At 30.7% G+C, this 21079-nt stretch overlaps 2 protein-coding genes across 8 annotated transcripts in view; one reads left to right on the top strand and one right to left on the bottom strand.

The window, feature by feature from the left end:
- LOC107448230 (ubiquitin carboxyl-terminal hydrolase 4) overlaps nucleotides 1-3217 on the top strand; it is a 44480-nt gene extending 41263 nt beyond the window's left edge. For all 4 annotated transcript variants that reach the window (XR_015433958.1, XR_015433966.1, XM_087164716.1 and 1 more), the window contains one exon: nucleotides 2265-3217. Coding sequence is in view for 2 of the 4 variants with exons in the window: in XM_087164716.1 (XP_087020842.1) it covers nucleotides 2265-2438 (174 nt within the window). In the remaining 2 variants the exon portion in view is untranslated. The remainder of the gene's footprint in view (nucleotides 1-2264) is intronic.
- Nucleotides 3218-11565: 8348 nt separating this feature from the next.
- Nucleotides 11566-21079, bottom strand: part of LOC107448236 (uncharacterized) — a 48981-nt gene continuing 39467 nt past the window's right edge. For all 4 annotated transcript variants that reach the window (XM_043042879.2, XM_043042873.2, XM_043042878.3 and 1 more), the window contains exons 4-7: nucleotides 20142-20433; nucleotides 17639-17835; nucleotides 14892-15061; nucleotides 11566-13456 (exon numbers count right to left, since the gene is read on the bottom strand). In XM_043042879.2, the coding sequence (XP_042898813.1) occupies nucleotides 13187-13456; nucleotides 14892-15061; nucleotides 17639-17835; nucleotides 20142-20433 (929 nt within the window). In that variant the 3' untranslated portion in view covers nucleotides 11566-13186. The remainder of the gene's footprint in view (nucleotides 13457-14891; nucleotides 15062-17638; nucleotides 17836-20141; nucleotides 20434-21079) is intronic.

Here is a 21079-nt window from a genome sequence, read left to right as displayed (position 1 = left end):
AATTTTAAATTTAATTTCTGATAAAAATATTAACACAGCACTATTTTAAACTTTGTCCCCAGTGTTTTGCGTCATTCCCTCACAACAATGTTCTTATCACCTGCACTCTTCTTAGAATAAAAATATTTTAATAAAAACTTCAGAAGTTAACAACTGGCATCATAGAACAAAATTGCAGTATGTTTCCATCTTCAACTTAAAGAAGCTTTGCTGTGGAATAAATTTGAATGAATCAAACCAGGTAAAATTTTTTACATTTGTCATTCCCTCATGTCATTTTTTAGAGTAAAATAAAATACAACTTCATCGAGAAAGTGGATAATTATATGTTGCTTTCTTGTATGAATATAATTGTATGTGATTGGCTTCAGAAATTAATTAGGCCTAGCTGTTATTTTTAAATTTTATTGAATTCGTCATTCCCTCACTAGTGTATAAAGTGAGGGCATGATTCAAGATGAGTATATTATTTAATTTTTTTTTGTTCAATCGCACTAGCCAATTTTATTTCCCAAACCTGTATAAACTATTAAATATATAAGACTAAATTATAATAAATATTAGATATACTTAGTATGTTATCATTTTCAAACTTAAGGTAGATGTAACTTAGATAAAAACATGCATTAAAATAAAATATCATTCCCTCACTATTAGTGTCATTCCCTCACTTTTTAAATAATGAAAATAATTAATTTACTTATTAATTAATTTGAAAAATAAATTAAAAAATTAATAATTTAATTTATTAAATTAATTAATTTATTTATTAAATTAATTAATTATTTATTAATTATAAATTAATTATATAAAAAATTAATTAATTTAAATATTAAGCATAATTTATAGGATATATACTTTCTCTATAATGCCATTACATATTTCTATTAATATAAAAAGTTTCAGAGCTTTTTATTCACTTCACTTTTTTGGGATTTTATGAACTGAAAAATGACAGTTTTCGTGAGAATGACCCATATATGTTTTTCAACATTCGTCAAATTGCTATTAAAAAAACTTTTTTTAGTATTATTTGAAAAGAAAATTTAAAATAAAAGATAGGAAAACATAAGTCTTTTGATATTCTGAGTTGCAAAATCTTTTTCATGAGCATTTGTATTTGTAGGCATTTGTAAAGTAATATAAACGAATTTCCTGAATATTTTATCACATTCTACACTATTCATTTATTTTCAAAGAATTATCTTTTTTGGATTTGCATGAAAACTAAATTTTAACTAAAAAGAAATCTATGAGGAGTATTTTCCCTTCTGGTGAAATTTTTAAGGAGTAAAACTAATCCAATGTGTCAAATTCTCATCTAGATATGTGTTGGTGTTAATACTATTATTGCTATTTTTCTATAGTTATTACTATTTTTCGCAACTTTCCGATTAGCATTAATTTTCATTGATAATTTTTGTTTCCAGCACTTTAATATTTACTTATTTGTAAATAAATAGTTTTTTCACATCAATTTATGCATTGAAAATTATTTGATTGTTTTTCAAGGCTGATTGTGCTCCGGAAGTTTCCAGAGATGGAAGGTCCAGATGTTTAAAAAAATCATTGATCACAGAAGTTTCTGGAAATCAAATTTTCAAAATTGGAACTTAAAAAGATAGTTTATTTTATTTGTTTGCAAGGGAGAGCCAGTGAGATACTTTATAAGCTTAATTTCATGATTAATATTAATTTTTTATCAGTAAATAGTTGTTTTAATCATTAACTCAAGAAAGAAAGACATATTTGTAAATTTTAATTACTTCTCCAGGTCATCATAGGTATGTGTAAAATTTTAAATAAACTGAGAAATATTGAGAAAGAGGGAAAAAAAAACCTTGTTTAAATTTATTTCTAATTTTTCAATTTTAACTGTTTTTTTTTTTTTTTTTTTTTTTTTTTTTTTTTTTTTTTAACTAAAGAAATTTTCCGGAATTTTGACTTGGGCTCACAATCACCCCTGGTATTTCAATCCTTCAAAGACAATGTATTACTAAAAAAACTAGCCAGTTCTGCAAAATCATTAATTTCAGAAGTAGTTCCTATGATAATAAATTATATAAAATAAATTATCTTTTTTTGTGGTGTTCAAACATTTATTTACGATGGAATATTAATATTGCTTTATGTTTTTCTGACTTATAACTAAAGGAGTATGTTCTAGTAACTTCTATTTAGAATTAATATTTTTTTAAAATGAAATATTCTTAGTGTATCATGTCCCTAAAAGTGTTTTACCGATCTGTATTTTCTTCTTATAGTCCAAAGCTGCCTATGTATTGTTTTATATGCGCCGAGATGCATCTGCAATGAGTCATTCTAGCCGGCACAACATCTCTGCTGCTCTAGGTGCACCCAGAAGTTCACAAGTATCCAGTCCTGACGATGATGCTGTCTCGTCAAGTGATGAAGACTGCAACATGGATACAAATTAGGGTTAATTTATTTAAAATTAGTGATTCTTTAAGCAAACGTCAAGTTTCTATGGACATGGTGACCTAAAGAAGTGTGATGAGGAGAGATTATCCAAAATGAGAGAGAATCCACCTCTCTGATGTTTTTGTATGTAGCTGTAGATATTTGATTCTCACCGAGAGAGGATTTAGCAAGTTCTTCATTTTTATAAAATGGAAACTTGTACACAGGCATAAGTATTGAACCTTTACTTTGAAAATGTTGTTTGTTTTTGTAAAATTTAATAATTTATTTAACACACAAAATTGTTTTCATTCAATTGAATGCTCTTAATTTAAATATTCAATGCATGGTTCTTCTTTCAAGCAATTTCAGAATTATTTTTTTGACATTTACGGCGGTTGTAAAAGTAGTTATAACTATGCGTTATTGTAAATAAAAAAACTTATGAGATGCATTGCTTTATTTTCATACTACTTAGTTCTGAAGAGTAATTTTTTTAACACATACAAATGTTTTATCTTAATATTTTGTCTTTGGCTCAGTTAAACCATCTCAGTCTTGGTGTATATAATGTTATAAAATACAATGCTCTCCAAGATCTTAGCTGAGAATTTCTACTTTTACAGCCAATTTTGGTCACTTGAAAATATTTTATGTATAGCTTTATGGTTAAAAAAAAAAAAATTCTTTCAGAGTGGTGACTTGTGTGCTGTGGATTTTTGACACAACTACTTGTAATATATTGTGCTATACATTACAGAATTTTAATTTATTTCAATAAAATTTATTAGGGTACTTTGTAGTAGTCTTCTTTCACTCTCAACACTTACAAAAAATAGTACTGTGTGTAACATACAATCTTTGTATCAAAACTTCTTTATTCTTATATCTTTAGGAGTTTATTAACTTTAAGATAAATTGCAAGATATTTGATCTAAGTTATTTCTAAATAATGCTTGCATTAAAAAATATTTCCAGGTCTAAGAGTCCAGGTATTTGCTTTTGATCTCCGATTACACCATGTCAAAATGTTAAGAATTAGTTTTTTTAAAAGTCTGAAGCTTTATAATAAAGATAATGTTCAACTTCTTTTGAGCAAAGTTGACACTTTTTTTTTTTTTTTACTAAAGCACTTGTATGGTAAACTAACCAGTGAAGGAACACTTAAGCTTCGCTTGCCTTTTAAAAAATATTAATTTCAAAATTTGTAATTTTAGTTAAATGACAGTGTCAACATATTTGTTACTACAGTAGAGTCTCGAAAGTTCGAGTTTCAGAAGTCCGAGGTTCCGCTTAATTCGAGGTGCCAAATTTTCCCCCTAGCAACCAAAAGCGCTGGAAAGAAAGGAATTTTCAAACCAGATCTACAAGAGTTTTATTCTTCCAAGTTCAATTGTACTAGTAGCTTGGATGCTAGTTAGGGACTCAATACACGTGCTTACTTGATCCTTATTATTTTGGAAACTTATTGCTGTTGAAAGTGTTGCGTTAAGGTGCCTGCTGCGAAAATGAGTGGAAAAAATAAGAGAAAATTTGTATCTATGATAACTAAATTGAATGCTATAAAAAGATTAGATGCAGGTGAAACAATAAAAAGTGTTGCTACCGATTTGGGTGTTGGAGAGGTAACAGTTGGTGACTGGCGCCGCAATCGAGTAAAAAATTGAGCAGTTTTGTTCACAGAAGTGCAATGAGACTCCAGGAGAAAAAAGAAAATCTATGAGAACATCAGACTATGAAAAAACTAGCAAGGCTTTATTTCTTTGGTTTACTCAACAGCGTGGCAAAGGTACTCCTATAAATAGGTACTCCTGTGTTTTTCAGAAATCAGTTCAAAGAAGAAGATTTCGCAGCAAGTGTTGGTTGGTTAGACCGTTGGAAAAAACGATATGGTGTACGTCAACTAAATATTTGCGGTGAAATACTCTCGGCAGATACGTCAGCTGTGCAGGCATTTCAAAAACGGATTGAAGACATTATATTGGCGGAAAAGCTCACACCTGACCAGTTATAACTGTGACGAAACAGGTTTGAACTTGTTTCAAAAGAGGAAAATTCAGCTCCAGGTCACAAAAAACGGAAGGAACGATTAACCATTTTAGCATGCGCCAATGCATCTGGAAATCATAAAATGAAACTGACTGTGATTGGGAAATCTGCCAAACCTAGAGCCTTAAAAAACATCACTAAAGAAGCCTTACCAGTACATTACACAAATCAGAAAAGTGCATGGATGAATCGAGAAATTTTCAAGCAATGGTTTCTAGAACATTTTGTTCCAGAAACACGGAAGGCATTGAGAAAAAAAATTTGCCTTGCAAAGCAATTTTGTTTTTAGATAACGCTCCATCTCATCTGGACGATGATGAGCTACGTTGTGGTGAAATCTGTGCTATATTTTTTCCTGCCAATGTTACAAGTTTGATTCAGCCAATAGATCAGGGTGTATTGGAAAATTTAAAGAAAAAATATCGACACCGTTTGTTACAACATTTAGTTCAGTCTGATGATGAAAGTGTTGCGGATGTTTTGAGGAATGTAAGTCTGAGAGATGTTGTCTACTGGATAGCAGATTCTTGGGAAGAAGTTCAACCTGCGACAGTAATTAAATCGTGGACTTAAGTTTCTACCTGAATTGGTTACGCCTATTGAGAAAATTAATGATGATGATAGTGAAACAATTGTTTTGAAAGATTTGGTGAAGGAATTACCAGGCTGCGAAAACTCTAATGCAGTTGATCTAAATGAATGGCTAAATAGTGACGACAAGCTGGAAATAACAGACTCAAGTATTATAGAAATGATGGAAGAATATGAGACAGAAGAAAACGACTCTCCGTTATCAGAAGAAAAAAATCTCATAGTGTAGGTTCTGCAGCCTTAGAACTAGCTTTAAAATATGTAGAACAGCAAACTGAAGCCACCCCTGCAGATGTTTTGCTTTTGAAGCGTTGGCTGACTATCACATCAACAAAGAGAAGTAATATATTGAAGCAACAAAAAATTGACAATTTTTTTAAATTGTAAAGAATCTTTTACGTCATTATACTAAAGAATAAAGGATTTTAAAGTAATATGTTCATTTTATTTAATTTCATTTGTAGTTGTTAAAAATTTTCTACTTTTTCGGAAAATCCGAATTTTCAGTAATTCGAGGTTGTGTCAGCCCCAATTACCTCGGATTTTCGAGACTCTACTGTAATTACAAATTATGTAAAAAAAAATTGTAGAGAACTTACATAATATTGTTTTAAAGTTTTGGAGGTTCAAATAACAAGTAGTAAGAAGACCAAGTGAAAGAACAGCTCTTACCAGTGAATGAACACTCAGTAAAGGAACACTTAATTTTGGTTATTTTTTAAGGCTCTTTATGAATTTATAAGCCATACAAATATTTAAAAACAAGCTTATTCTTGAAATTTTAACATATAAATACTTGGAAAATGTTTATTTTTTTTTTGTTAACATGAATTTAAAATTAAAGTGACAACATATTAACGCATAGTGTTCATTCATTGGTAAATCTATGCCCAGTAAAAGAACGTGCCTGTTCCCTCACTGGTTATAAGTTTTTCGTATTTTTAACATACTTTTGATGCGGAACATCACTGTAGGTACAAGAAAATTAAAAGTTTATCCTTTATTTTCATTAACTTAGAAAAAAACCCAGTAAAGGAACACTTGTTCCTTCACTGGTTTTTCATCGTTTGGTGATCCAGTGAATAAACACCCCCTTATCTCAGTACTTTGCTATGATGCTTAAAAAAATAAAACGTAACTTCAATAACTATATTTTGAATTCTTTTTTTCACAGTGAGAAAAATAAAACTATTACGTGCAATTAATTCCACTTCAAACATATAAATACAAACATTCACCTTATAATTTTTTCAAAGAAACAAGGTGTTGCAGAGATAATAACTAATTCAACATTTTTTCCAGGGAAGTCTGACCAGGTAATCCAAAACATTTCTAGATGACTTCCTATTGTTTGGCAGTAAGCTATTGTTACCAATCAATCTAAAGAAAAACTTTCAAATTCTTATTTTTTAATCAATATATATGAAATGTTCCTTCACTGGTTGGTTTACTCTTATCTTTTGTTCAACTCTATTGTACGTATAGGTAGAAGGGTGTTGTATCTTATTTTTATTTAACTTGAACGAATTCTGTCATGCCCTCCAGAAATATATATATATATTTTTCAGCTTGAAAAATTGTTACAATATGGTGCTGTACCTTGGACCATTAGGTGTTGGTCCTTAAATTACACTTTCTTTTAAACTTTTTGAATTTCATGCAATTAAAACTTAATTTTTGAGTAGCCTGCATAAGTTAAACATAATATTAAAAAATGTTTCAAATTTTTTACATGTTCGGAGTGCTAACTTGGCTTGTTGCTTGTATTCACCCAAGGTACAACAAGCATTCACAATTTTGTGAGTAAATAGTTTTCTCAAATTGATATTTTGATACTTATCTACAGTGTTTTTAATTTTATATAGGGTTTTATTTTCAATTTTCACAGATATTAAAAATCACCCGACAATAAAAAAAAGCCAAGAAGTTCCAGCACATGACCACCAGCTCAAAAGATAGTGTCTGTTGTCACAGGTATCAACCCCTATTATCCTTGGTCCCTATAAAGTGTGTAAAAATATTTTTGAAATTATGCTGCAAGGATGCAGTCATTTTTTAAAACTTAATCACACATGTTGTGACTGACCTAGAAAATTAAAACTCATTTAAAAAACAAAATTCATTTTTTTGTTTTGGTAACAATTATTTGAGCAAATATTTCATCAAAGTTGCCCATTATCCATACTCAGCATTAAAGTTAAGTTAGTCCAGAAACATTCTAAAAAACTTTGTTTCATAATTAAGCTGTAACAGGATACAGTTCTTTTCATAGTCCACTGAATTAGACAGCACAGGGAACACTTGCCGTATTTTTCTTGTAAGTTGGCTTTTGAATTCCAGAATCTGGTTAAGTTCATGTAAGAATATTCCTTTGCAGCAGACAAGAGTTTTATAGAAATATCACTCTTTCCTGGAATATTTTTGGCTTATTTGTTATCAATATTTAAAAATAAACCGCCATTTGTTGTGGATCAAAATTCAAGCAACTTTCGTGAGGTTTAGCACATGGGTTCTGAAATTGAAAAAAATAAAGTTGCATGGGAAAATGACTTCTTTTTACTAAATTAATTTGCAACTGTTATTTAGCAGAAAAATTATAAATTGTAGAATAATGCAAAAAATCCCAAGTGGCCCTACTGACATTAAATGCGGAAATTCTCCAAGGCCACAAATTAACATTTGTCCGAAATACAAACTCTTTAGTTTACATAAAATTATTGGTTATAGGGGTTCCTAAGCCTTGATAGTGAATTAGATAAATATCATTTTTACTTTGGGACCTGCTAACCTTGCTGTTTTGTAAGAATTTAAATCTATACTAGGATGAAAAGTACCTATGCTTACCAACTCAGAACTGCTCAGACTCTTTTCGGATTATGTTAGCGTAAATTAACTTTACTGATACTTGTTTTAATAATATACTGTATGTGCATTTTGTTTTGTGAAATATTGAACATTTAAAGATTTTATGTATTGAAAATTATAAATTTCAGTATTCGAGGGCATTAACATATTCTGTAACTTAAATTTGTAACACGAATAAAACCAAAGGGGGAAGAAAAGCACAACTGGCCGAGCTTAGTTCATAAAAACCAATCTCTCTTCCTTAGAATTCATAAATCATTGAAACTAAAATATTGAACCAGCATAAATTGATGAGTAAAGTTAAAACAAAAATAAAGTACAGTTAGCTGTCAAATTGTTTACTTATGTTGAACTTGTAGCTCAGTTTCAGCTTTTCGCTGACCAGATAAGAAATTTTTTTTTTTTGTTCATAAATTTGTAAATGCACTTATAAGCATTGATGTTTATGACTGCTACTTCACTTGTCAATGAGAAAAGAAATACAATAAATTTTTTTATTTTATGAAATGAGACTAATCACATGTAAATCCAAGACTAAGAAATGCCTTGTTAAATGCTGGGGGGAGTAAAGCTGTGCTATTTAAAGCTTAAAAACTTATTTATTCCAAGCTATTTTCAACTAATGAATTGTGTTCAAATGTTTTCCATTTGCATACCTGCCAACTTTTAATCCTTTCGAGGATGATTTTCCCCAGTGGTAGTAAAATAGAATTTGAATTACAATTTTAGGCAGAAACATACATTGTAATTTGAAAAAGCTTATGCGGAGTATGTCACTATTACATATAAATATATATGCTTAATTTTTAAAAAAATAGTGGCTTTCAAAAAGATAATAAATTAAGTTTATAAATGCAAGGAATATATAGAAAGCATACATTTTGCTCTTTAGCCCTGCATTTTGCTACCACTTTAGATATAGAAATAAAATTTTACGCTAAATGCGTAAAGGTTGGCAGGTATGCATTTGTCTACTGGTGGGTATAATTTATTTTAATATTTAGTGCAGGGATGCTACGCTTGCGCCATTTGCGACAAACTGAGACAAAACGGCATAACTGCGCCATTTTGCGACATTCAGCTCAGTTTCTGCCAAAGCTGCGCCATTCTGAGACAAAACGTCCAAAATTTGGCAAACCTGAATTCAGTTTCAAATATTAATCCGCATTGCCGTGAGTCATTGGAGATCATTTTGCCGTTCACGTCTCCAAGGGATGATAGACTTCCACGAAAAAGCGGAAATCCGCTTTTTTCTCCCAATTTTTAAAATTTTCGACCATGTTCCAAAAACTAAAATTTTTAGGGAGTCCAATTAGAGAAACCCAAGCCGCCGGAACGATAGTCGGATTCCCGCGACTTCCGCTATAGAGTGGAAAAGAGTCTAAGTGTTTCGTTTCGACCACCGATATATGATTTTTTTTTTTTTTTTCGTTTGGCTGATTTTCGGAATTTTAAATATTAGGAATTGCGCTGGAATATGCTAAAATCGCGATTTTTAATCAGACGATTTTAATATCAATCATCGATTTTCATATTTAACTGATTTAAAACTTATGTGTTGCGACTTTTTTTACGCTGTTTAAAAATCGTACTAGCAATTCCTATTCACTCAATTTAAAAATTCAATATCGCGAGTTTAAAATCCAACGTCGCGATTCGTATTCACGCATTTTTAAATCCAATATTGCGATTCGTTATCACGCAGTTGTAATATCAGATCTCGTTTTTCGTATTTGTACGCTATTTAAAAATTACTCATTGCGATTCGTATTCACGTGATCTAAAAATTATTCATCGTGATTCTTATTTACGCGATTTAAAAATTCAATATCGCTATTTGTATTTTCGCGTTTTTAAAATCCAACAGCGCTATTCTTATTCACGTGATTTTAAAATTCAAAATCGTGATTCATATTCACGCGATTTTAAAATCCAGTTTCACGATTCATATTCACGTGATTTTAAAATCCGAAATAGTGATTCATATTGACGCGATTTTGAAATCCAATATCTTGATTTGTGTTTTTTAAATCCAGCTGCGCGATTCATATTCACGTGATTTAATAATCCAAAATCGTGATTCATATTCACGCGATTTTAAAATCCAATATCGTGATTTGTATTTTCGTGTTTTTAAAATCCAACAGCGTGATTCATATTCACATGATTTGATAATCCAAAATCGCGATTCATATTCACGCGATTTTAAAATCCAACCGCACGATTCATATTCACGTGATTTTAAAATCCGATATCGTGATTCATATTCACTTGATTTTAAAATCAAAAATCGCGATTCATGTTCACTCGATTTTAAAATCCAATATCGTGATTCATATTCACGCGATTTTGAAATCCAATATCGCGATTCATATTCACGCGATTTTAAAATCCAAAATCGCGATTCATATTCACGCTATTTTAAAATCCAATATCGTGATTCATATTCACACGATTTTGTAATTCAATATCGCGATTCATATTCACGCGATTTTAAAACCCAAAATCGCAATTCATATTCACTCAATTTTAAAATCCAGTTTCACGATTCTAGAAAGAAGTAGAATTAAGTTTTTGCTTGAATTAGTTACTGTAAAGATGTGATATATTTTTCTACAGTTGTTGCATTTAAACAATTACTAAGTGCATTCATAATCACATTTTATGATTGTATATTTAGCTATATAAATTAAAAGAACATAGTCAACTAACTAATCTTGTGAATGCAAGAAAGTACAATCTACTAGTCAATGCCAATTAACTAAAAAGTTTACTTTTATACTTAATAAACGATGCAAGTCATTTTAGAAAGAAAATTATATTTATATGTGTCTTTTTAAATTGCTTACAATAGTTTTTAAATATTTCTGTTTTGATATAAAAATGTATATATGCTAATTTTTGGCTATTAAGTGCTCCCTAAAATTTTCTTGAAAAATTCCTACCTAAAATATTTCAAAATTTCACTGCACCTCCTGAATTCTATCAAAGAGTGTTTTTTTTTTTTTTTGTGTTATTTGCATTTTCTTAAACTCTCATTATTTAATTACTGAATTTCTCTTTTAATTATTGAAATCTGTAGACCTTTCATTGTAACTGAATAGTTATATATTTTGAGATGAAATTTGAGCTCAAAATAAAATGGGTATTTTCCCTTTTGAATTACTGAAACTAAATAGATATTTCTTTTTAGAAAGTTAACACCATTATATTTTAAAAAATAAGAAAGTTAAAATTTACTTTGTAAAATTCTGGAACAGATACTATTCATTGGCATAAATGATAAATGCAATATATATGAAAACAACAGAGTCCATAAAACAATTTTGTGGACTCTTATAATCAATCATATGCAGGTTTTTTAAAATCCTAGCAATAGTGAATGTATGTATAATTGTAGTACTCCTAGTATGCTATTAATGGTTTTATGGATCCTGAAAATTATCTTTATATTGTTATCAAACTGATTAATAATCATTTTAGCTGAGATAAACTGAGTGAAAAAAATAATTTTAGCTGAGACAAACTGAGCCAAAAAGAGATTTTAACTGAGACGAAATGCAATTTCTGGTGAGACAATTTGATATTTTGCAAGTAGCATCCCTGTTAGTGTTAAAATAATTATGTTACAGAAAAAAGTAATGAAACAATTTGATACTTTTATTTACAAACATTTAATTTTACAAAGTATGCATATGTGCACTTTAACAAATAACACAGTAACAACAAAAACAATAACTTAATTTATTTTTTTTAAAGAACAAACTGAGTTTGATATCTATAACAATTTTAAAAAATTTAAAATATTACTTCAATGTATTCAGTAAATTTATATTTTTTATAAAAAATATACAAAGAAAACATTAGTGCAAGTGTTCTGTTACCATTAAGTATATTACTACTAACATTAAACTTCAAATATGTCAATAAATGTGTTGGAACTTTATCCACGTTGAACTGCTTTTTTGAAAGAAGTTGCAAAAATTTGGTCTGACATTCGAAGAAAGGTGTTAAAAGTGAGAGTAATGTCATAAGGTTTAATGTTAATACAATAAAATGTTATTCAAGAAAATACATAACTTCTCATAATACTTTTACAAATTAGAACACTTAAAGGTTTCTGCACTAAATGGTAAAATAAAAATTGATGTAGATTAAGTTTTTCACTTATTTCTAACTTTGACTCCTTCAAATTTTGCGAATTTCTTTAGTTTTGTAAAAGAAAACATTCAAAAATATTTAAGTCGGCAAAACTAATACTTTTGTTTTTGTGACATTAAGCTTCTTTTAATATTTGTTTCTTCAAAAATATTTTTCACAAACTTCAGTGTCATGAAAATATGCAAAAGTCCACTGGTAACACAAACTAAATATTAGCCTTTTCTTCTAAGCAAAATGTGAAACCATAATGATAAGATGATTACAGTATAAAAAACAAGCATAACAAAATACAGTCTTAATACAGACAAAAATTGACTAATTTTTATTGTACTTTCTTTCTAATAATTTAAAATATTTGTAACACTTTATTTACAGATTTATTTTTACGGTTGAAATTGTTTAACAATACTGCAGTTCAAAATATTTTTTTTCCAGTAAGTTTCTGAATGACATATTAGTAACCGGTACAAAACATGAGTACTTCAAAGTCTTTTTACAAGATTTCTTCTTTAGCCCCATAACTTAAAAGCCTAAAATAACTATGATTAACACCTATCTCAAATATTTAACTTTTATCAAAACACTTAGAATAATTATTTTGTATTTTTGAAATATGGTAAATTTAAAACAATTAATACAATTAAAGTCTATTATAGAGGAATTATAATTTTACTTCTATGTCCTTGTAATGAGGCAAAGGTTTAATTCACGTTTTTTATTGCTTAGAAGACTAAAATTTGAATAATATTTGTTTATCTTGGATAACAAAAAATGGAGAGAAAAAATCCTCCAGCAATGGATGAAGATGAAAATGTATTAGTAAAAAAAAAAAAATGAACTGCAGTTTTTTTTCGTGGTAGGTTTATTTATCTTCTACAAAACTATCAACTTGGCATTTATATTACTCTTAGGGTGCAAACTTATTACTTATTAACCAAAGTTAAAAAGTAATTTAATGATCGATCTTATAGCAACCAGGGCAACAACAACAAAAAAAATTCTGTTTCATGTTAAATAGCATTTTTTTTTCTTTACAGTCTGAATTTATTTGAATTTCATTATCTAACTTTCCACTCGAAAAACATTTTAATTTCCGGAATTACTCAATTATTTTAGGAATTGTTTTCTTTTCAACTTGGAAAGCGAAGGAGAAGCGCATTACAGAATGAAATACTAACAAACACAAAACTGAATAAACTGCCATTATTTGCACCGTTTGGAGGTAATTCACGAATGATTTCCCACAAATAGTGTATGTCTTTCTGATGTCCTTTACAGCCTGCGACATTTCATTCTGGGCAACGCAATGGAAGTCGTAATTCAACAATCTTGTATCTTCAGGGCATACAAAACGTCTTCTTGTAACGTCCTAAAAAATAAATTGAAAATCAATAAGAACAGTAAAATTGTAATTGAAAAGTACACATCTGATAGAAACTTAAAAAGTTGGAATATTTAAGAAAAATAAAAATTTTGTTTAAGTCTGTCTTCCATTCAGCATAGGTGACGGAGAGTGGTAATTCGAATTCTAAAAGTAGATCGACCTAGTCCTGTATCTAAGGTAGTTAGAGAATTACGACATACAAATACAGTTCTAGGAACTAACTCACACGCAGAAATCAAATGAAAAATATACAAACCTTAAAAAAAAAAAACCGAACAACTCTGAATAACTTTTGATCTAATGATCGGATTTTCACGTTGTAAGACTCAATCTTAATGGTTCGAGGGAGTGAGCTCAAATATGCTGAATAATTAATGTAGACGATGTTCTGAGTTTCGAAATCAGGCACAAAAACGTACTTTCTCTGAATTAACATACCTATTTTTCAACGGATTCGGATTTCTGACCCCCTAAAATACCATAATCTGGGAAATATGGTCCCCATAGTTTGGTCAGGAGAGCGATCCGAAGTTTAGACTCCTTAATGTTAATTTTACTCTGCGTATTTCGCCATGTCTCGAGAACTAAGTGAATTGAAACATTTTTATACACAATCATAAAGTTCGTTTATCCAAAGATAATTCCATGCAGAAAATTTATATTAGTAAATATTTATTACTTTTATTGACTTTTTTTATATATATTTTTATTTATAATTTTAAATACGACTTTTACAATATTCTATTTCTAGAAACTATTCTACCGATTTCGCACAAATTTTATATTTTGCCATGCAAAATTACATAGTTTAAAACGTAAAAAAATTGTATGCATCACAATTCGAAATTTTTTTGACTATTATTAAATTAAAAATATTTATTAAAATAAATTAATTTTTTGCATGGAATTATCTTTGTACAAACGAATTTTATAATGTGTGCAAAAATGTTTCAATTCACTCAAGCTCTCGAGATATTGCGAAATACGTTGAGTAAAATTAATATAAAGAGGGGATCATTCTTTGGATCGCTCTTTAGACCACTATGGGGACCCTATTTTTTTTGGGGGGGGGGTCAGAAATCCGAATTCGTTTGAAAAAGGTATGTTTATTCAGAGAAAGTACGTTTTTATGTTTGATTTTGTAACTTAAAATATCGTCTGCATTAATTAAATCAGCATATTTGCTGTTAATCCCTCGAACCATTGAGAATGAGTCCTATAACGAGAAGATCCAATCATTAGATCAAAAGTTATTCAGGGTGGTCCATTTTTTTCTTTTTTTTAAGGCACTGTATATCATTTTTACGATTACCATCAAAAATTCTTATCTTTTTCGTTTTACGGTAAAACAGAAATAAAATTTTAGTCTTCTTAAGAAACGTATCTTTTATAATAATTATTATTTTAGAAATGTACGCACCAGTGGATTAGTATTGGATATAGCATGCGTGATACCGCAAGGTCCCAGTTCCAATCGAGTTCCTGTCGATTTAATGTCCTCAGAATTCATCCAGAGTGGCAGTGTTATCAGAAAAATAAATGCTGCAGCAAGTCCCCAAAAGGCTTTGTTCTTCAAAGGTTGAAAGAATCCTGAAATATTTCAGAGTTTGGGTGATTAATGAATTTAAAGTTATTGACTGTAGAGATATTACGGAGATAATAAACTCGTGTGATGAACTGTAGATATTTTTATTAAGGCATACGCCTGGTCTTAAACTTTCAACATTTAAGAATAATTTTTTAACTTTCAAAATTAGAGTTAAAAGCTCAGCCTATGTAAGTTGGGACAATGATAAAATCATATTAATAGATAATGAGAAATTACGATATAATCAAATGTATGTAAAATTTAATGGGACAACGGAATCTGCGATTGACGAAGAAAACTGACTGTGACGAAGAAAAAATAAACGTTAACTTAAGCATTGCGTTGGCAAACCTGCAAAGGGTTTATAATTACAAATTGTATAAATACAAATTGTAAATTATAATACAGGTATTTAATTGTCGTTAACCCTTATTTTATTGTTTAAGCAGTTTTTAATTTAAACCTCCCCTGGGCACTTTTTTTTAAAAATTGATTTTTTTAAACTGATTTTGTTTTAACTGTGCCGACCGGCTGTGTAAGGGGCAGGGAACTGTCCTTGCATCAGAAAGGTTCGGGGTTCGAATCCCGGGCAGGGCATGGATGTTCTTTCCTTCTCTCTCTGTCTTTACTGTGGGAGTGACGTTGGCCCACCTAATATGTTGCCCCTGTAAGAGAGGTCAACAAAATTGCCCTGTATATGCCTGAATCGACGGATGTTAACACAGGTGGGCATTGGAAAGAAGGAAAAAAGTTTCAACTGTTTGAACTACCTGAGACTAGAAAATTTCACTTTAATACTATTTATCTGAGAAAATTAAGAATACTAGTATATCAAGGTGGAGACATTTATTTTACAACGAAAAGAACTAGTTATACTCTTTGCATGTAGAATACTGAATAAATAGAATCAACAAAAGAGGTAAAATTCAACTCAGTGATTTTTATTTATTTGATCTTTTAGTTTGTATGACAGGCATCAAAAAATAATTTTCCGCAAATAAATTTTATAATGCTTTTTTTTTGAAATTCTACTTTATCGTTAATAGTATTAGAAAAGGAAAGAAAATAGTTACCAAACCGCTTTTTACGAAATCTAACACGCAGCATTTGTTTTTTTAATTACAAGACAAAATAAGAATTTTAAGGTCATGTGATTTCTCCACTCTTCGCATTTTCCTCGTCACCGTTACTATTGTTTTGACAAATCTTACTTTTTCCCAGTATATGCTAACTTTTTACTGAAATTAACCGGTAGGGGCATGGTGACGGAGAGGGGACAATGGGGGACTCATAACTTTGAGACTTTTATAAAGATCATAAAGAAACAAACTTTAACAAGCAGCTAGATAATATTTTCCCCTAATGCATATTTTTTTAAAATTAAAATGTCAAAATTATATTTTAATTTTAGAATGGATTTCCTTTTTTACTCGAAGTTTATCACAGCTGGATTAATTGCAGATTCTGAACAGCATATGCACAATCTTTAATACCACATCTTAACTAGTCATGATTTCAGGTTAAATCCACTCTGGTATTTGTGTTTGCCGCTTGAGATGCATGCGTCATAGGCTGATTTAATTATCTGGCTCATTGCAAAATGACGGCAGTAACTTTTTATCAGCAGCTGCAGTCACGTTGCAAATCGCCAGGTTAATTGGGAAAGTCGTCAATTTTTTCATCAGGCTGATACTTTTTATGCTCATTGCAGTGAGACAAATATCCTTAGGCTCATTAGAAATTATATCATTCATTGGTCATTGCCTGATTATCTCTAGTAATTTTTAATCAGCCTAAAACAGTGAAAACTTATTGTAAATAGTCTTATTAAATATTGAATGCAATTAGCTTAAGCTAATTCTGACTAAGTTTCGCACATTTCTCATGGCTTAAAGGCATATATTTTGCTTGAAATAATCATTTAAAAATCAGGCATCTTTGAAAATACTTTAGAAAAACTTTTCCTACTTGCTTTACTTCAAAATGTCGCCGGCATTAAAAATTTTTTTTTCAAATAACCTACTAGATCGTGGTGACTCAGGGGACACAATGCTCGCCTCCCAGTGAGATGAACCGGGTTCGAATCCCAGCGATTGCTGGTCAGTACGAATTTCGCACCTGCTCGCACTGACCACAGTGCTGATGTAAAATATCCTCAGTGGTAGATGTACTATAGATCCCCTTGCCGTCGGACTAGCCGTGAAAGGTTTTCCTCTACACGTAAAGCAAATACGGGTTAGTTCTATCAAAAAATCCTACAAGGCAAATTTCTTCCACTAATTGATCCAAGAGTTCCCTTGTCTTCTGGGTTGGGTTCAAAATTACAAGGCTTCGAAGATGAACATTAGAAGTGTATCCAAAATTGGGTCTGCTGTTCAACTATGGTTATAAAATAAAATAACCTACGATTTATATACATGTATATTAAATTCACAAATTTGATTGTATTTGAATACATAAAATTTTGAAATTTTAGAAACCAAATAAATAGCTTTTGTTTTACACCAAGTTTAACACAGAATGAATAAGATTCGAATACATTTTTCTATCTATTTTCATCAACTTCATAATCCTCTTACCTGACTTTGAAGTTGTCTTTAGCTGGAAGTATTCTATTTCGCCTTTAGCAAGGTATGCTAACATAGCTCCAGCTACAAGCAAACAAGTTCCGGTATGGAGTTGCATAGTCAATTTAAACAACATGTAAAGTACATATTGTTCAACGGTGGTGTAGATGGCTGCAACTAAACCTGACTGCAATGCACACAGTATATAGCTGTAAAAAAAACACATTTTATGTTTCAGTTTTATTGAAGAAACTGATAAACCAAAACTTCATTTCCAGGAATCATGACATCAAAGCATGCTTATTAAGATTTTTTTTAGTATTTAAATTTGTTTCAAACTGTTAATGTTTTATATGATAGGATCAGCCGGAAATTAGGTTTGTAAATACTTAAACACCTAGGTTTGTAAATAAACTTTCCTCTCAACCTAATATATTTAAGTGACGGTCAGTAATTGATAAAATACTTCTACAGGTACTTTAGGTTGGTAGGTACTTTATTTACGTATCACTAGAGCTGCACTATGAGCTACGGTCTGGGAAACATCTCTGAGAATCATCCGAAGACATACGAACACAATTTGTGAGGCCAATTCCTCAATTTAGACATAAGTCTCAAGGGAAGGAAATTCTCTAAATCCACAAATCAGACTCACGGTACAAATCAGCAACCGGAAACAGGATTTTAGATTCCACAGATTTTGCGAGTACGTACTCGATAGCGGTGGCTAGGATCGGACCCTCCGGACCGGAGTTCGATTCTCTAACCTCTGGGCTACCACGGCCCACAGGCACTTTAGGAATGTGTACAACAAACTTAAAATTTAGTTTAATTCAAACGGAATGATAAATTTTAGCAAAGACTGCTTTTCCCCGGATTTTCTCAGAATTGTTCTCTTAAATAGCTTGAACAAAAAGTCTTAATAGATATGAATTTCAGAAATCAAAAAGTTTGGGGATATTGTGCCTAGCACTATCACGTTTACCTGTGCTATAGTGCTAAATGTTTTCATACCGCTGCGTGTTAAAGAAAAGTCATAATTGGTGTGAATTTTGGAAATCGAAAAGTTTAACATTTTGGCGTAGGGGACAAAGTTTAATACTTTGAAGGGACACCGTTGTCCGTTTTACATATTTTTTCTGGCTCTTTAATTACAAGTAAAAATATATTTTGTATTTCTAAACTATAAATAGAATAGTTACATACAAAATCTATTAGATTATCGGAACGATGTTTCAACTAAAATATAAAATCCGAAAAAAATAGTTTGAACATTTTTTCATTCATATTCAAAAATTTATCAATAAACAATTTTGTTAAATTAAAGAAATTTCAATGATGAATAACTTTCTCTTAGATTTAAATAAGTGCTAATTTTGAAAATTATTGTTTGGAAGTGATCAGTGTTTGGAAGAGTTGACCTTTAATGCAGAAAAAGACACCGGTGTCTCACGCTGTATTTCATAACCATAAATCATTAAAATGGTAAATATAATTTTTTTCTTCCGCTTATTGACCTAAATACAAAATAATGAAAAAAGTAGGAAAAACATGTTAAGTAAATGTTCGGGGTCAAAGGATTAAAAAATCCGGATTAGCGATCCAGTTACAAGGACGTTAGTGATGTTTACGGCTCCACTACATGCATGGTACAAATGCACATATTGTTCTAAGACTTAGCTCCTCTACAAATCGTTTAAGGATTTTTTAATTCCTCTGCTCGAATAGATCGAACTATGAATCGAATATCATTCTGAAATCTAATATCATTCAGTAGACTGTCAGGAAAGCGTAGTTTGGATTTGGTTTAATGAAGTAAGCTGAAACGAAAACAATTAAACCCGAACTAATTCAGTACAGTCAAAAACTTGTATATTCCTTACGGAAAGTGCCAAGACAAGTTTGACTAACCAGTTAAAATAAAAGCAAGACTCGTAGAAAAGGGCAATATGTCTTGATTTTAACAAAACCTACCAGTCAAACAACTAGTTCGGAGTCTCTTCAATCAAATCTAGAAATTCAGTCAGGATAAATTGTTACTGTTGTTGACGTTGGCCATGAAGGCAGAAGGGGTGCGATCGTTCTTGTTTTCCAGTGGAGCCATCTATGGGCAAAAATTCGATTTTTGCCACACCCATACGTCACACCAGTTTATAGGGCGAACCTATTCATATATCAATTCATTCGTCCACAGATCGTAATTTTGACCTGAACCAGAGAACGATCAATCTCCAATTCAGATCCCCCAGAGGTATTGATTGGTTATGGGAACATGGAGGACTTTATGACTCGACAGATTTAGCGTGCACCAGTGACCATTTACTACACAGGGAGTCTTCGGCCGGCTGGATTCGAACTCTCGTTCTCATAATTCTGAGTTCAGCGTTCTGCCAACCAAGCTATCCCGGCCATAAATATATTGTTACTGATCAAGACATTTCTCTGAATTGTCTTAAGTGTCTGTTACGTTGAATTGAGGATCATTTAATTAAATAAACTAGTTCAAAATTCTTACTTCGAAGTATTTTTTTGATGAGGTGAGAGTTCATCACAATTTTCGTAAAACAAATGAGAAGTATGGAAGGATAATAAGAGCAAAACAAGTAGTTGTATGGCAGGAATGTCAAAAATTCTGTCTTTAAATACTGGATCATCAAAGTGGTAGGTGATCAGAAGTAGACGAGGAGCCATCCAGACAAAGGGAGCTATTATGAGGAGACTGAAAATCGATGTTACGAAGGCTCTCGTCAAAGTGGGGAGTTTTGCATCTTTCGTCAAACAGTCAGCAACATACTGTGTTAATGCAACTGAAAGAAAGTGAAAAAGAGAATGAAGAGAAGATAATTAAATTGTTTCATCATTTTAAACGAACATTAATGGATCCCTGCCCACCGGAGTTAGGAGCAGTGGTTCCCAAAATGCTCCTTTATAAAGGAATGACATAATAAGGAATGACATGGAATGACATAAAGCTATTGTTCTATGTTTTACTGTTTCACAACAATACAGAAAAATAAGTAAAATTATATCGCCGAATTATCTACTAACATCCGAATTATCTACTAACATCCTCTTGCTTACTCCAAAAAAAAATAAAAGGCAACGCAAAATAATATCAGAAAATACAACATCTAATATTATATAGCATCAAAACTAATGCAAAATAATATTATGGAGAACGCTAGATAATATTAGTTTGCATGGAATCTAATATTATATAATGCAGAGCAAACAGCGACCTCTTGTATCTTTCTAATATTAGAAGTTGTGCAAGATAAAGTTAGATTTTGCAAATTTTCTGATGTTACCTAATATTAGGTGCTACTTTGGTACCCGGAACTAGAGTGACTGCATTAGGGTTCCGAGAGGTAGGAATTTTCTTTAAAGCTTTTTCAAATGTTTTTGGAATCTAATTATAGTTATATCCAATTGATAATCCATTATTTATTTAAT

The sequence above is a fragment of the Parasteatoda tepidariorum genome, chromosome 1 (assembly GCF_982258835.1).
Source record: "Parasteatoda tepidariorum strain Cologne lab strain chromosome 1, Ptep-v5.0, whole genome shotgun sequence".
Lineage (NCBI taxonomy): Eukaryota > Metazoa > Arthropoda > Arachnida > Araneae > Theridiidae > Parasteatoda > Parasteatoda tepidariorum.
The sequence above is the reverse complement of the archived record's forward strand: the minus strand, read 5'-3'. Positions and strand labels throughout refer to the sequence as shown.